General features: G+C 41.5%; 2 protein-coding genes across 2 annotated transcripts in view; both read left to right on the forward strand.

Moving 5' to 3' along the window:
- The window catches only part of LOC138967568 (SCL-interrupting locus protein homolog), a 35,585-nt gene that overhangs the window by 2,887 nt on the left and 16,356 nt on the right, over positions 1-16,342 (forward strand). Inside the window, exons 2-8 of the mRNA XM_070340147.1 lie at positions 427-536; positions 2,535-2,630; positions 3,484-3,593; positions 4,024-4,121; positions 5,429-5,491; positions 5,897-6,150; positions 6,907-6,990. Coding sequence (XP_070196248.1) covers positions 439-536; positions 2,535-2,630; positions 3,484-3,593; positions 4,024-4,121; positions 5,429-5,491; positions 5,897-6,150; positions 6,907-6,990 — 803 coding nt within the window. The 5' untranslated portion in view covers positions 427-438. The remainder of the gene's footprint in view (positions 1-426; positions 537-2,534; positions 2,631-3,483; positions 3,594-4,023; positions 4,122-5,428; positions 5,492-5,896; positions 6,151-6,906; positions 6,991-16,342) is intronic.
- LOC138967567 (uncharacterized) lies at positions 8,064-16,263 on the forward strand. The gene is made up of 3 exons (XM_070340146.1): positions 8,064-9,242; positions 15,087-15,156; positions 15,342-16,263. Exons 1-3 carry the CDS (start codon positions 9,154-9,156, stop codon positions 15,525-15,527), a joined length of 345 nt encoding a protein of 114 aa, XP_070196247.1. The 5' UTR covers positions 8,064-9,153; the 3' UTR covers positions 15,528-16,263.

The raw sequence follows: 16,342 nt of genomic DNA on the forward strand, positions 1-16,342 counted from the left end.
TGGTGACCTTTGACCTTTTTCAAGGTCACAGGTATGTCTTGAAGGAAAAAAATTGAAATATCATATCTCTGAAACTATTCATCGGATTTGATTCAAACTTTATAGGATTATTCTTTACATCAAATTATTTACATCTGTATTGTGTTGTGAATAGCAATTTCTTCCTGTCCATCTGATGCCTCATATAATATTCAGAACTGCGAAAGTGACTCGATCGAGCGTTTGCTCTTCTTGTTTAACAATATTTTGTTTTAACAATATGGTTTTTTTCTCATTTTGTTGTTAATTCTTAATGTGTATGTGTGTGCGTAATTCTTACTTCAGCCTCAAACAGAGTGCTCTGTAGCTTGTTTTTTATTTATTGTTGTTTTTGCTAATATGTATTTAGTAAAAAAAATAAATGTTATGTGTTGATTTTGTTCACAGGCACCATAGCCAATGGCAGTGCCACTACGTGTGCGAAATATTCCAGAGTATCTTCGAGCTCCACAGTTTGCTGATCATTATGAAATTCCCTCTAGAACTAGACAAAATGAGTAAGTAACATTGATCTTTTACGAATACGAATACGAATACTTTATTATCTCATACAGAGAAATTTCAGAGAAATTTCAGTGTGGTGCACATTAAAAGACAAAACAAATAATAAGACAACAGATAAAAATACCATACGAAGCATACTACACTCGCGCACGCATATGTACACTAACAGGAATAGTAACATGATTCCAAATAGGTTAATTGCCGTCAGCTTTAGCTAAAAGTTTACCGCTAAAAACTATCATTATCACAGGACTAGATATGTCATTGAACAATATTTATCACAGGACTAGTCATTCGAGGGTTATCACACTCAGCATAAGGGTGCACATCAAAGAGTATAAAAAATATTCATCACAGAAATCAGTGCATATGTTCACCGGCACACATACTAGTTTTAATTAACTTAGGTATTTAAGTTTACTGTCTGTAAATATCCCTCCCGTTCATTTATTTTTTTCAGGCAAGGATATACAACTGGGCTAGTTCAGTTCATCCTTTCAATCACTAATCCACTTGTAATCTTTTTTTTTTATTTATTGTTTTTTAGAAATTCCAAACCATCTGATTTTGAAGAACCTCAAAATCTACAGCTCTTTGTCAAAGCAGGGTTACAGTGACAGCTGCATGTAGATACTTTATTATAGGGTTTTTTTTCTTCTGTGTAAGGCTTTATATGCTATCTTTGTCATCTGATAAGCTGATCAGACAAGCACATCGAAGAAAATAACCGAAAGACAAAGCACTGCCCAAAGGAATGACTAAGACAGGTGTAACTGTACATGTGTTTTCTGCTTGCACGCCCAGGTGAAAGGCACAAAGAAAGCACTTTGATCTGTGGCCGTGTTGTGTTGGCGTTAAGCATTGCTCCTGTAATCAGATTAGCCCATCACAGTTAGTGCCCTGACCAGTTGGTAAATGGCAGAGAGATTGTCCTTAATGGCTGCCACATATTTGTGATAAGGGTTTGTGTCCAGTGCTATGTTAGCTCAATATGTGGCCCAGTCGGAATGTTACTTGCTCTCAATGGATTGTTGATGATGACAGGTTGGAGTATTTTGCCACTTCAGTGTTACTGTTACAACATAGGGGGGAAGTTGTCACTGTTACTTAGTTGATCTGATGAAGTGGTGTGAAAGAATTTTAGTCTGCATGTACAGTACTCTCTCTCTCTCTCTCTCTCTCTCTCTCTCTCTCTCTCTCTCTCTCCCTCTCTCTCTCTCTCTCTCTTTCTCTCTCTCTTTCTCTCTCTCTCTCTCTCTCTCTCTCTCTCCCTCCCTCTCTTTCTCTCTCTCTCTCTCGTCCTCTCTCTCTCTCTTTCTCTCTCCCTCCCTCTCTTTCTCTCTCTCTCTCTCTCTCTCTCTCTCTCTCTCTCTCTCTCTCTCTCTCTCTCTCTCTCTCTCTCTCTTGTTCTGTCGTTCTCGCTTTTTTTGGTTGAAGTTTTGTATTCAAATGTAAGCACAGACAGAAGCTGTTCTGTTGTGTAACAAGTGCTTTTAAATCTTTTAAGTATTTTCAACAGGAGCTCTTTCAAAATACAAAACAAATTCTGAGTCAGACTGGGTTTTTTAAAAATACTTCTTAGGTCACTTAGCAAATCTCTCTACTCTCTTGGCATGACTTTGATGTTATTTCATGCTATCATGTGTTCTTTAAAGTTTAATTGTACATTCTGAGGAAGAAAGCCAAATTTTGTGAGTAAATTCATGAAGAATCAGTTACACTTCCAGACAGAGCGTTCAATGTAAATATATGTATTTCACAACAACAATTTAGACAAGATAATGAATGAATAATAGTAATTGTTGTTTGATTAGGGCCTTTGTTGACTTTATTTTCTTTCATAATATGCATGATGATGATATACTTTGGGGTTGAAAGGTAGACAGGCAAGTCAGACAGACACTTACAAACCTTGTTTGACATCTTCAGTACTAAACTTCTGTATTTCTTATGGTTCATTCTGACTTTAAAGATATTGTTGTTTTTGTCAGGCCAGACGAGTTGTTGCAGTTTCCCAAGAGTACATGTGTACTATGGGATGGCACGAGTACAGGGCCACCCACGTTTCTCCATGTTGCACAGAACAGGTAAGCCTTCTCCTTCTTTTTAACAAAACAATCTTGAATGAGGTTGGAAATAAGCTTTAAGTGCAAATGCACTGTCATTTTTTCAAATACTAAAACAGCAAGGCCTTCTTATATAAAGATATTGTGACTGTGCAGTTTTATGGGACGTCTTCCTGTGTCTGAATACAGTGGAACCTCCCTTTAAAGAGCAGCCACAAATGTGAGAAGAGCAGGTGTTAAAAGGGAGGGAGTCTGAAAACGGAGGTAGATTTACAGACGTTATAAACAAACACGGTGGAAAAGCAAGGTCTTAGAAAGAGAGGACAGACGGGCGCAGTGGCGTGGTGGTAAGACGTCGGCCTCCTAATCGGGAGGTCGTGAGTTCAAATCCCGGGCGCTGCCGCCTGGTGGGTTAAGTGTGGAGATTTTTCCAATCTCCCAGGTCAAGTTATGTGCAGACCTGCGAGTGACTTAACCCCCCTTCGTGTGTACACGCAAGCACAAGACCAAGTGCGCACGTAAAAGATCCTGTAATCCATGTCAGAGTTCGGTGGGTTATAGAAACACAAAAATAACCAGCATGCCTCCCCTGAAATTGGCGTATGCTGCCAGAATGGCAGGGTAAAAATGGTCATACACATAAAAATCCACTCGTGCTAAAAACGTGAGTGAACGTGGGAGTCTAACCCCATGAACGAAGAAGAAGAAGAAGAAGAGAGGACGTATTGAAAAAGGGGGTCCTGCAAGGGACAATCCACTGTATAAAGATTTTGTGAGTGTGCAGTATTGTGTGTGTGTATGTCTGTGTGTATGTGTCTGTGTGTATGAATACCTTGCAAATACAGAGAGGTTCATTCTGTCTCCATGGTTTCAGAAAGCCCCGGCTTCAGGTTGGGGAGCAGGTTCTGTGGCTGATTCACAAGCAGACAGAAAATGAGGGAACAGCCAACAAAATTCTTGTGGGCTCCCTTTCTGTGGAAGATGGTATGTACTGTATGCAGATTACTAAAGTCTTTAGAAAAGTACATCACTTTTGTGATGTACTTGTATGTTTTACAACTAGCAAGGTGACATCTCATCATTTTGTCTGTGTTTGCAAACCTTAAATCTTTCTTGTTTGAGCTTCAATTTTTGGATGTTTTCAATCTGCAAACACATGCAAGGCACGCCCCCACACACTCAAACACACACACTGTTACACTAGTTTAATAACATCAACAGCATTTCATACATGTACATGAGAATAAAAAAGAAACCTCAGTGAATCAGCATCGGGGGGGGAGGGGGGGGGGGGTGGTGCGTGCGCGCAGAAAGAATCGGGCATCTTCAACCCAGGTAGTCGGCAAGTTTTCTGTTTGATTTTCCAATACAATATCATGATTCTCCATCACAGTTTGGTTTTCTTAACCCACAGATGCTGAGGGTGTATGTTTTCACATTGACGGACTGGATACGCGGCAGACTGACAGCAATTCCTCACTTGCTCTGGGAGATGTCATGATTCCTGTTCAGGTATTGCAACATCCTTTTCCAACCATGTTCTTCACAACGGGGTTTTTTTCGTGTTTTTTTAGTCTGTTCCTTGGTACAGTTTGTCCGGCCTTTCTTTATGCTAAGCACATGTCTGTTCTTAGATCTGAAGAAAGTTTAGACTTGAACAGTGGTACCTGCCATAAAATGACGCCAGTGGGACCAGCTGAATGCAGGTGGTCTGTCACGTTAGTAAAGGGAATAAACAAAGGGGCAACAGAAGGTGCGCTTTCTTGGGAGGTGTCCTCTTATGGGAGGGGCCTCACATCACAGGTACCACTGTATTGTTAGTAAAGGAAATAAACAAAGGGGCAACAGAAGGTGCGCTTTCTTGGGAGGTGTCCTCTTATGGGAGGGACCTCACATCACAGGTACCACTGTATTGTTAGTAAAGGAAATAAACAAAGGGGCAACAGAAGGTGCGCTTTCTTGGGAGGTGTCCTCTTATGGGAGGGACCTCACATCACAGGTACCACTGTATAGTTAGTAAAGGAAATAAACAAAGGGGCAACAGAAGGTGCGCTTTCTTGGGAGGTGTCCTCTTATGGGAGGGACCTCACATCACAGGTACCACTGTATAGTTAGTAAAGGGAATAAACAAAGGGGCAACAGAAGGTGCGCTTTCTTGGGAGGTGTCCTCTTATGGGAGGGGCCTCACATCACAGGTACCACTGTATTGTTAGTAAAGGGAATAAACAAAGGGGCAACAGAAGGTGCGCTTTCTTGGGAGGTGTCCTCTTATGGGAGGGGCCTCACATCACAGGTACCACTGTATAGTTAGTAAAGGAAATAAACAAAGGGGCAACAGAAGGTGCGCTTTCTTGGGAGGTGTCCTCTTATGGGAGGGGCCTCACATCACAGGTACCACTGTATAGTTAGTAAAGGAAATAAACAAAGGGGCAACAGAAGGTGCGCTTTCTTGGGAGGTGTTCTCTTATGGGAGGGGCCTCACATCACAGGTACCACTGTATAAGGATTAGTCGTGTTACCAGGGACAGAGTTCAAAACTGCAAATTGTGTGTGTGTGTGTTATTGTGTGTGTCACTGTGTGTGTGTGTGTGTGTGTGTGTGCATGAAAGGTTATTTCAGTGTGTGTGTGTGTCACTGTGTGTGTGTGTTATTGTGTGTGTCACTGTGTGTGTGTGTGCATGAAAGGTTTTTTCAGTGTGTGTGTACGTGTGATGACTAGTCTCGGCCTTGGTTGTGTGGTAAAAGTGAGTGGTGCTACATGAAGGAAGATGTGGTGGTGGGATAGGATCTAATGTTCAGTCTTTCTCTGCTTGTTGCAGGTTTCCAACAGCAGGAATCAAGACAGAACAGGCTCTGCAGATGACTACATTGGTGCAATCAAGGTCAGACTTAATTGTTATCTTTTATTACAGGATACTGAACAAAACATTCTTTAGTGGTTATACGTTAGTTTAGTTTAACCCCCGCACATGGCAGGTAATTGTCATTCAGCTGTGGTGGTACATGCCTTTTTAACATCATGTCTGCAAGAAGTTTTATTGGTAAATGTTTTGTTGGGTAGTGTTCCCATGAACAATACACAACCTCACCCACAAGGTCAATTTTAGACTATTTTTTACCGTCAAAAAAGCAAACAAAAATGTAGATGAAAATAATGTTAACATCCTTATCTGTTTGTGGTTTTTTTTCACTTACAAGAGTTGACTAAGAAGTGTTACTGATTGTGAGCAACTTTGTCTCCTGCATGAAATCGAAGACTGACCCCATTTCTGTCAACTCTGTTTCAGATGCTACAGAAGCGCTGTCGCGGTCGAGACCCTTTTGACCTCAACAGTTTGCTACTGGTCAAAGGATGGTGCAGCTTCTACTCCCACCAGAACGCAGAGAAAACTGTCGCCCACTTGCAGTTTGATGTTGTCACCTTGGCCACTGTTTTCAAGGCCACCCCAGTCAACCCTGTGCCGATTGTCCCAACCGCCTTGGCTAAGAACCTGGGAGGCCCACGCAGTCTCAGCCAAATGCAGGGCCGGCCCAAGATAGGGTAAGTTCATTTCTAACACTGTTTTTTAAAACTGAACTTTTTGAAACTTTTGGATTTTTTTCCAGTATCACAATTTTCAGAGCAGCTTTGGACAAAACTATCACTTTTCTCTGAGCTGAGACATTTCCTGTTTTCTCAAAGCCCAAAATTGTTGCTCAGACTTCAAAGCTAGTCTTTTGATCTGTGTTACTATTCTGTTACTTGCTTCTTTATTCTAATCGGAGGATTCAGGAGACATTCTGGAACATAAGTACAGTTGAACCCTTCTAAGACCTCAAGAAATCTGAGAAAACGAGGTCTCAAAAAGGAGGGAGTCTTAAAATGAAGGTAAATTTACTGAGGTTATGAACTGTGTCAGTGTCAGTCACTGTGAACGGGTCAAGTTCTCTACAGGCTGGCGTGAGGTGTCAGTGTCAGTCACTGTGAACGGGTCAAGTTCTCTACAGGCTGGCGTGAGGTGTCAGTGTCAGTCACTGTGAACGGGTCAAGTTCTCTACAGGCTGGCGTGAGGTGTCAGTCACTGTGAACGGGTCAAGTTCTCTACAGGCTGGCGTGAGGTGTCAGTGTCAGTCACTGTGAACGGGTCAAGTTCTCTACAGGCTGGCGTGAGGTGTCAGTGTCAGTCACTGTGAACGGGTCAAGTTCTCTACAGGCTGGCGTGAGGTGTCAGTGTCAGTCACTGTGAACGGGTCAAGTTCTCTACAGGCTGGCGTGAGATGTATATTTACAGGACATCCTATCATTGTGTGGTAACAGGTACCTGACGATGGATCACACACGCAAGCTGTTACTGGTGTTGGAATCGGACCCCAAGGTCTCCAGTCTCCCCATTGTTGGCATGTAAGTGTGTGCATCTTGCTATCTTTCAGCAAAACTTTTCCCAAACATGCTTGGTCCTAAGTAACAAACAGCAAGTCGCGTAAGGCGAAAATACAATATTTAGTCAAGTAGCTGTCGAACTCACAGAATGAAACTGAACGCAACGCAACGCAGCAAGACCGTATACTAGTAGCATCGTCACTCCACCGCCCGTGGCAAAGGCAGTGCCAGTGGAATTGACAAGAAGAGCGGGGTATTCGTTGCGCTAAGAAGGATAGCACGCTTTTCTGTACCTCTCTTCGTTTTAACTTTCTGAGCGTGTTTTTAATCCAAACATATCATATCTATATATTTTTGGAATCAGAAACCGACAAGGAATAAGATGAAAGTGTTTTTGAATTGATTTCGAAAAAAAAAATTTGATAATAATTTTTATATATTTAATTTTTAGAGCTTGTTTTTAATCCGAATATAACATATTTATATGTTTTTGGAATCAGCTTATGATGGAGAATAAGATAAACGTAAATTTGGATCGTTTTATAAATTTTTATTTTTTTTTACAATTTTCAGATTTTTAATGACCAAAGTCATTAATTAATTTTTAAGCCACCAAGCTGAAATGCAATACCGAACCCCGGGCTTCGTCGAAGATTACTTGACCAAAATTTCAACCAATTTAGTTGAAAAATGAGGGCGTGACAGTGCCGCCTCAACTTTCACGAAAAGCCGGATATGACGTCATCAAAGACATTTATCAAAAAAATGAAAAAAACGTTCGGGGATTTCATACCCAGGAACTCTCATGTCAAATTTCATAAAGATCGGTCCAGTAGTTTAGTCTGAATCGCTCTACACACACACACACTGACACACACACACAGACACACGCACATACACCACGACCCTCGTTTCGATTCCCCCTCGATGTTAAAATATTTAGTCAAAACTTGACTAAATATAAAAAGTGTGGGCAGATGAGAGTAAAGAGCAAGAGAAGTGCAAATGAGGAAAAAGCAACATGAGCGGGGGGGAAAACGAAATCTGAACTGCTGACGATGTGTTCTTTTCAAACGGCTTCACTAGAATTATTTTTGTCACTTGACGAGTTTTGACTTGCCCTATTAGTGTGTTTACTGAAGTGGTTTTTGTTGCTCAAGTAATGGTTTACCTTTGTTTATATTTGTATGCACATGTTATCATATGTCAACTGAGTGTCATAGTTTGTTTCACCATGTAATATTTGTATGTCAGTGTTGTTCCCATATATATATATAAAGATCGGTCAAAATGTCCAGGCCGCACAAAAATTGATATGTCAAAAGGCATGCCACATGTCAAAGTTATTGGACATTTGACCTGTCATGGGTTAGAACAATGTGTGAGATTAAAAAAGTATGCGTAAATGACCGAAGGCCTGGGAACAACACTGGTATGTATGTGTATCTATATATATAGGTCATTCTCAAAAACATGTGTGGTATGATAGTGACCCAATTGCTCGAGCTATTATTTGGCTGTATTGAATTAAAAACTGAGATGAATGATTGTTATTGACTGCATTTGTATTAAAGAAACAAATTTTATATGATTCTGTGAGTTGTTGTGGTTTTCTTGTTAAAAATATCGATCCTAGTCACAAAATATGGTCAAACCAACATGGCGGATTTGTGACATGATTGTGCCTGCTTTAAACAATTAGTTATTGTTACCACAAACATTAATATTTTGACAAATAAAGTACATCAAATTGATACACAGTCATCCTTTTACAATCACATCAAGAAAAAAGTACGTTTTTTATTTACTACAAGTAAAAAAAGGGGCACATTAAATACCCATCGCGGTCGCGACGCTTGGTTTCTGAGTTTTGCCCAAATTTAAAAACTTCATGCACAAACAACTAAACATTGTAATGCGTGCACTTAAATACACACAGATGAAGAAAACCGATTGCAACATTAAGATACATCGATTGATGACGTCCGCTGTTCTAATCCTCGTACGTAATTAATTTTGCCTGAAGAGGAGCATCGTTTCCGTTTTTCACCGTCGCGACCGATCAACAAAAAGCGGCTGAGAAATCTATGACCTACATTCACTTACCGAGATTTTCCCCCCAGCGCTGACTCATTAATAAAAACATCCCTGGCATCTATTTTTTCCCGCCGAAAGAACACAGTGATGATATATCCTGAGCTGCTGGCTTTTGTCTTCTGCTTGTCGCGTGAGTGTCGCGACCGAGTGCTTAGTGCCGACTGCATCTATTCAAGGTGAGTTTACTGGCTTCTATCTTCATTCTTAATCGTTTGAAAAGTAACATTCTCTTCCCAATGTATTGTTGTTTCGTCAGTTGTTCTTTAAATTAACTTAAAACCTCATTGTGTACTTAGAAATGCATGTGTTTTCACGTACTCGCCAACTCTGTCAAATGTCGTCTGCTACTCTTGATTGTTATCGGCGGACACGTTTTGTCAGTTTTAAGAAAAGACCCTTTCAAATCACCCAAAAAAAGAACAGGAAAATAATTTACTTTAAATACTGAAAGTGGTTGTTCATATGCAGTTCGGGAATATTAAACGAAATCTAAGTAGATTTATTTTAAGTTGTACAACGTCGCGGTCAAGACCGGAAACGTACGCACTATGGTATCTTGTGCCGACCGACGCACTCATAGAAAGTTTATTTCTCTTTCTTTGTTTAAAAAAATGTTCAGTGCATTTCATTTGGAACAATTACAAACATATTTGCAACATAGTTGTAGAATTTTGTTTTTTTTATCTGTAGTTTGGGGTTTTGTTCTCGTAGATAGCAAAAATTCCGACAGAGCGTGTTAGTAGTGACGGGAATTCACGGCTCTATGGTATCTTGTCTCGACCGATAGATCCAGTAACTTGGACAGACCTATGTCGCGTGTTTTGTCTGTTATTCATGATGTTAATTAGTATGTATCACTTGGCAGTCACATTAAAAATGCAAACCAATATATTACTATTCTGTTAGTTATCTCACATAATAACTGTTGGCCGTAAAACACTCAAACCATATTGGTCGAGACAGGAAATGTAATCAATTTGGTTTCTTGTCATGACCGATCATTTGTCATGATAAATTATTCCTTTCTCTATTTTCATTTGTTCTTGTGTTGATGTCTGAGAAGCGATTGTCTACACAATCGTTGTCTGACTTCAGTGATTCACATTACATACTGTTGCAAGCTAATCCTCATTTTCGCTGTGACGTTTAGTTTAGAACTTAGCTCGGTCGTGAGCGGAACTCACTGTTCGGCGTTTCTCGTCACAACTAAGTACGTCTGACATCTAATCATGTTTCGCTGTATTTTTTTTTTAATCTAAAGGGAAACAAAGCTGCTTTATTGTTTTAAAATGAAGTTTGTTACAAAATCCGTTTGTATGCTCCTAGTTATGCTTACTAATTTTGTTTTAAAACTAATGAATCTTTTAGTCTATGATCGGTTGTGACAGAAACCAAATCATGGGATTGGATATTTTGCTTTTGGTTGCTGTTGTTATTGTTGATCTCTATATTTACACTCATTGCACCATTCCATATAGGAATTCATGAGACGCCAAGATACTAGATCCCAATATGGAACCACGCAGATGTGGACGACTTGCAAAAAAAAGGGCAAAGCCTACAGCAACTGAATCATCAACCCCTACCCCTACCCACATCCCCATCCCTCCTAAAAAAACAGCTTTGTCTCATGCTGAGAGGTGTAAAGCTTACAGGCAGAAAATTAAGGAAGACTCAGACAAGTATCACAAGCACTTGATTGAGAACAAAGAAAAATGCAAAGCCTACAGACAAAATCTATCTGAAGAGATAAAGGCAGATCAAAGACTCAAAAATACACTTAGAAAGCAAAAGGAGAGGCAGAGAAAGAAAGCTAGCCAGCAACAAAAAATGCTCACTAGGACAGATGTTTTAGCAGAGGAAACTCAGAGAGCAAAATGGAGGGAGGAGAAGAGAAAGCAGGCAGAAAAAATGCACTGGAAAACTAGGGAAAAGAAGAATGAAAGGAGAAGAGAACTTTATCAGAAGAAAAAGGAGGCGGATAGGCAGAAGAACAGTAAGGCAGTTCAGTGTGAGGCTAGCACAAGCAGTAGGTCACTAGGTCAATTGACAGTTCAAAGAGATTTTGAAGAACGGTCCCCCGAGGCCCAACGGAAGGCACTGCAGAGGGCCAGATCTGCTCTTCCAAGGAGTCCTCGGAAGTTTGTTTCTACTGTTGCTTCCCTAATCCACAAGGCAAGCCCCAAGAAGAAAAAACTCTTTGCCAGTACCATGAACACGCTTCTTCCTGATCAGCGAATGGGCCATCTCTTCGTGAACGCTTGTCTGCGTCTTAGAAATCGGCAACTTTCAGCTGACAGGCAGGCGAGGCGTGTTCTTCTCAGTGTCTGCAAAGGCATTGGGACATTCAAAGAGAGAAGTGCCATGATGGGTGTCCACTGGACCACCATCAAAAGGCATGAGAAGGGGCAGAAAGCAACAGCCCCCCCCCCAAATCCAGCCGATGCGCTTGCAGTGCAGTTTTTTGAGGAGTCGGCCACTACCATTCCTGACAAAAAGTTGGTCAGCAAAAAAAGTGGCAAAGCAGCGGCAGTGCTGAGTCGACCACTCAAAGAGCTTCACCAAGAGTTCATTTCCAGTGGTCAGAAAATGAGCTTTTCTAAGTTTGCCAAGTGTCGTCCAGCCAACATTCGTCTCATGGCACAGGCAAAATTGAGGCAGTGTCTCTGTGTGTACTGCACAAACACAAAGCTGAAGCTGGAAACACTCAATTCTGTTGCGGCTGCGCAGAACAGACATTGCTGGATCCGTCATGAGCGGCATGCTGTTGCACTCATTACGTGCGATCCAAAGAAAAAAGCTTGCTGCTATGGTGAATGTGCTGACTGTGGCTTGCACTTGTTTGATGCTCACGTCAGCCCACTTCTTGGTCATGCTGGAAAACTCACCTGGCATTGCTGGGAATCCAAAAATGTACTCTCCAAAGGTAAGCGCATTTCGCGCCAAATTCTTGCTACAAAGACAGGAACCATTCAGCAACTTATCGGTGAACTTCGCAAAGAGTTGAAGTTCTTGGCTCAACATCTTTTCAGAGCAGATTGGCAGCTTAAGAAATTTGCTGAAATGAAGAAGACCAAACCTTTTCCATCTGGGTGTGTGTATATGGTCATGGATTTCGCTGAGAACTTTTCTTGTACGTACCAGGAAGAGATTCAGGCTGCACACTGGCACTATGACCAGGTGACTATTCATCCAACAGTCACCTATTACAAATGCCCTGTGTGCAGTGACACCACCACTGAGTCCCTGGTATTCATTTCACCCGACAAGAAACATGACCATTACGCAGTGCAAGCCTTCACCAGCAAGGCACTGACCCATCTGCGGGAGACTCGAAGGCTGGACATCTCCCACATTGTCCAATGGACTGATGGCTGTGCTTCTCAGTACAAGTCGAAAGGTCCTTTTGCGGACATCTCTTTGTCACTTTCCAACTTCAATGCCTCTTTAGAAAGAAATTTCTTTGGTTCAAGGCACGGTAAGAGTCCATCTGATGGGGAAAGTGCAGTTGTCAAGCACCATGCTACTTCTGCTGTAGTGTCCAAAAGGGCAATCATTGCCAATGCCTTGGACATGTACGAATATCTTCAGACTTCCTCTCTGAACAAGCAGCCCCCAGCAGAAGGATGTTCACATTTTCTGCGATCTTTTTTCTGGGTCGCAGAAGAAGATATCCCCAGACATTGTCCAGAAAAGCAAGCCAAGACAGTGCCAGGCACGCGGTCATTCCATTCTGTAAGGTCTACAGAGCTGAATACCATCCAAAGCCGCCACCTTACATGTGTTTGTATGTCTTGCCAGAATGGAGTGGGCAATTGTTCAGAAGAGCAGGTGGTGGGCTCTTGGACATTTCATAATCTCCAGCAGCAGTCACGTCCTCAAAAGAACACCAAACACTCTCTGCCTCTCCTTCAACAATTTCCAAATCCATCCATTTCATCCAGTTCAGTTCAGCTTGCACCTCAAAGCATGGAGGATGAGGCCCCCCTTCCACCACCCTCCCCCTCTGACCCTCCTTCACCCCAGCCCACCCCCTCGGTCATCACCCTGCCTGCCATCCACTCTGTGGGAGATGTCATCAATGTGCAAGTCATCCACCACAACGACGACGCCTTGCCGCCTCTGGAAGTGGATCTGGTCCCTTCATCATCTGTGGAGACCAGCCCTGCTATTAGCCCTGTGGTAAGTTTTTCTTCGGTCTCATTTTGTTTTATTATATGATTTTTCACGTGTACTTAAGTAACATGAAAATAGGCTTAAGAAACATAAATCTACATACTGTTGTTTATTTTGAAATCTCAACGACATGCACTGAAAGAAAAAAGACCCAACCCCCCACCCCCACCGTCCCCAAGCAACATTATGCATGCATGGATCTTTCTTTATTTGGTGTTTAACGTCGTTTTCAACCGCGAAGGTCATATCGCGACGGAGGGAAGGGGGGAGATGGGATAGAGCCACTAGTCAATTGTTTCTTGTTCACAAAAGCACTAGTTAAAAAATTGCTCCAGGGGCTTGCAACGTAGTCAAGCATGGATATGTGTATAACACGCAAGCAACACATGAATGTATGCGTACACACACACACGCACGCACACAACCACAAATAAACACACATGTAGAGAAACTTTTATTGGAAGTTTGTTTCTGCTCCATCCAGGTATCGCCCATCTCTTCAGCAGACCCAGGCACTTCAGGCCTCCAGCCAACAGTTGCCCCTTCATACGAGTTGCCTCCTTGCTCAGCCCAACCCCCCAGTGTATTCAAAGGCCTCTTGCAATCGCTTCAGGCAGTGGAGGACTGGAGTACACTGGAGATTGCAGCTGCTGAACAAGAAAAGCAGCTGACTCCTGTGGCAGTGGGACACCTGCAGGTGCGGGGGTTGACTGTGGATAATCCATCATTGGGCCTGTATCCATCTGATGGGCCTGCACACCTGACTCCTATGGCCATCTATGGAGATGGTAATTGTCTGCCCCGATGTGGATCTGTCCTGGCCTGGGGAACAGAGGACCGCCACCTAGAAATGAGGGCCAGAATAGCCTTAGAGCTGATCGTCCACAAGTCCCATTATCTGGGTGAAACGGGTCATCCTGCCATTGGTGATTTGCCCACCTTCTGTGCTCAGTACTCCGACCACTTCACAGGGGAAAGTCTGACCACAGACGCCATTGGCAGGATCTTTGAGACGGAGGTGAGGGATGTCCTTAGGCCAAGCACCTACATGGGAATGTGGCAGATTCTGGCCCTGTCCTCAGTTCTGCGGCGCCCCATTTACTCTATCTACCCTGAGCATGGGGGCTACAATGTCAGGCAGCAGCTTCATCAAGTCTGCACCCCAAGATTGCCCCCTGAAGACCACACCAGGCCTCCCTATCTCCCAGGCATCATGTGGACGCACACACAGGGGAAAAACTGTCCTGCCCTGACATGGCGACCAAACCATTTCGTCGTCTGCTTGCCATTTTGTCGTATCCTTTTCATTTGAAATGATTTGACTGGAAATTGGATAACATTCACCTTAGTGATGGGATAAAAAAAAAGTAGTAAATACTTGCAAACATCCCCCTATAAAATTGGAAGTGCTTGCTGGAGTTCATAAACCTATGCTTAAGATTAAGATATTAAATCACGATTTTGTAAAATATGATAAAAATAGAGGTTATGACAATAAATTAATAGTAATCACAATTGTTGAATAACAGTTATATGAAAATATGATATGAGAATGAAAATAACTGCTTTTAAGTATTAAATTGATAAATAGCATTTTATAAGATAATTAGCCAACATGCTTTAAATCTCTCTCAGGCAATCTCTCTCTCTCTCTGTCTCTCTCAGTCCCCCTCTCTCTCTCTCTCTCACACATACAAAAGTGACATAAATAAGCCGGCTATTATTACGAGTTTTAATGCAGAACTATAGTATAATTTGACTTTACAACCACAGTCGGTATTGTTTCAATGAGCCTTTTATCCTTAACACTATTTATATACTTCAACTTGTTCCAACTATGCCAGCACAAAGCCAGGAGACTTCCTGTTGGTTGCCGTGCCAAAGGACAAGACAGCAGTCCAGTGTGTTGCCCAGGTAAATAAGAGACTGATAGGACAAACAGCATTTTTGATTCTGATAGAAAAAACAGCGTTTTTGTTTTAATGTGACTGACTTACACTTTAATTAAAAAAAATGAAGGTTTTTAATTATGTTTCCGTTTTTACTTTCAGTGCAAGAACGTCACATTATGATTTAATATTAATCTTAACCTGTTTCAGATCACGAAGAAGACTCCAGAGGGAGACTGGGGGGTGTACCTGAAGGATGTTGGGGAAGGGAAGTGGAAATGGCCACACAAGGCCACAGAATTTTTCATTCCCCAGACCGACATCCAGCGTGTCTTCAGGGAGGAGGACTACACCATGAAGATGGAGCACAGGGCCGTTATCTACACATTTACATAGAATTAGTGTATTGTGTTGATGATGGATGTCTCCCTTCATCAGGAATGACACAGCAGGTCATACCTGTATGTGTGATAGCGAACTATGTGTTACCACATAACCCTAAATATCATTACCTATTTGAAATACATTCAGTGAGCTCCTTCTTACCTTATGTTCCCTAGAGTCATATTAAGTGCCTTTCTGTGAGATTTTGTTTTGTTTTGGGTGTTTTTTTGAGTATGGGTTCCATGTCACAACCGACACGGTTTCTGTGTCCCAACCGACACATTTCACTTATATTAAGTGTTAAAATATAGATTACTACAATTATTGTACAAAAATATGTGCTATGTGTCATGAATATGATTGAATGGTTAACATTTATTCAAATTTGGCGTCTTTGTGGTGGTGAACTGAATGAAAAATAAACTTCAAATGAGCGGATACAAAACTGTCTTATATTGTTATTGGAAAATGAGCTAGTAGTGTTTTTTATCAATGATCCCTATACTTTTTATTGTTGGGTGTGTTTTATTTATGATTTAAAAGACATTTTGCAGTGTTTTTTTTAGGTATTTTATCATGAAGCACTTTTTTATGCTACTTTTGGTTTCCGTGTCACAACCGACACGGGGATAAAAATAGAATTTTTATTCTTCAAATACAAGGAAATGGGTTGGTCAATTATATTTTTTTTTACAGCATATAATGTGTGCTAAAGTGCTCTATTACATGACTAAAGTGCATTAAGTTCCATTGACATTTATTTTTGAATGTGACATGTCACAAAAACAGCACAGGTTTCTGAGAATGACCTATATATGTTATCATAT

This window comes from Littorina saxatilis, linkage group LG5 (genome assembly GCF_037325665.1).
Source record: "Littorina saxatilis isolate snail1 linkage group LG5, US_GU_Lsax_2.0, whole genome shotgun sequence".
NCBI lineage: Eukaryota > Metazoa > Mollusca > Gastropoda > Littorinimorpha > Littorinidae > Littorina > Littorina saxatilis.

What these genes read in the sequence shown, in the direction of transcription:
- LOC138967567 (XM_070340146.1), top strand. Translation starts at nt 9,154, where the DNA reads ATGATATATCCTGAGCTGCTGGCTTTTGTCTTCTGCTTGTCGCGTGAG. An exon ending in GCCGACTGCATCTATTCAAG is followed by an intron (nt 9,243 to 15,086) that starts GTGAGTTTACTG and finishes CAACTATGCCAG; the next exon opens with CACAAAGCCAGGAGACTTCC. An exon ending in CAGTCCAGTGTGTTGCCCAG is followed by an intron (nt 15,157 to 15,341) that starts GTAAATAAGAGA and finishes AACCTGTTTCAG; the next exon opens with ATCACGAAGAAGACTCCAGA.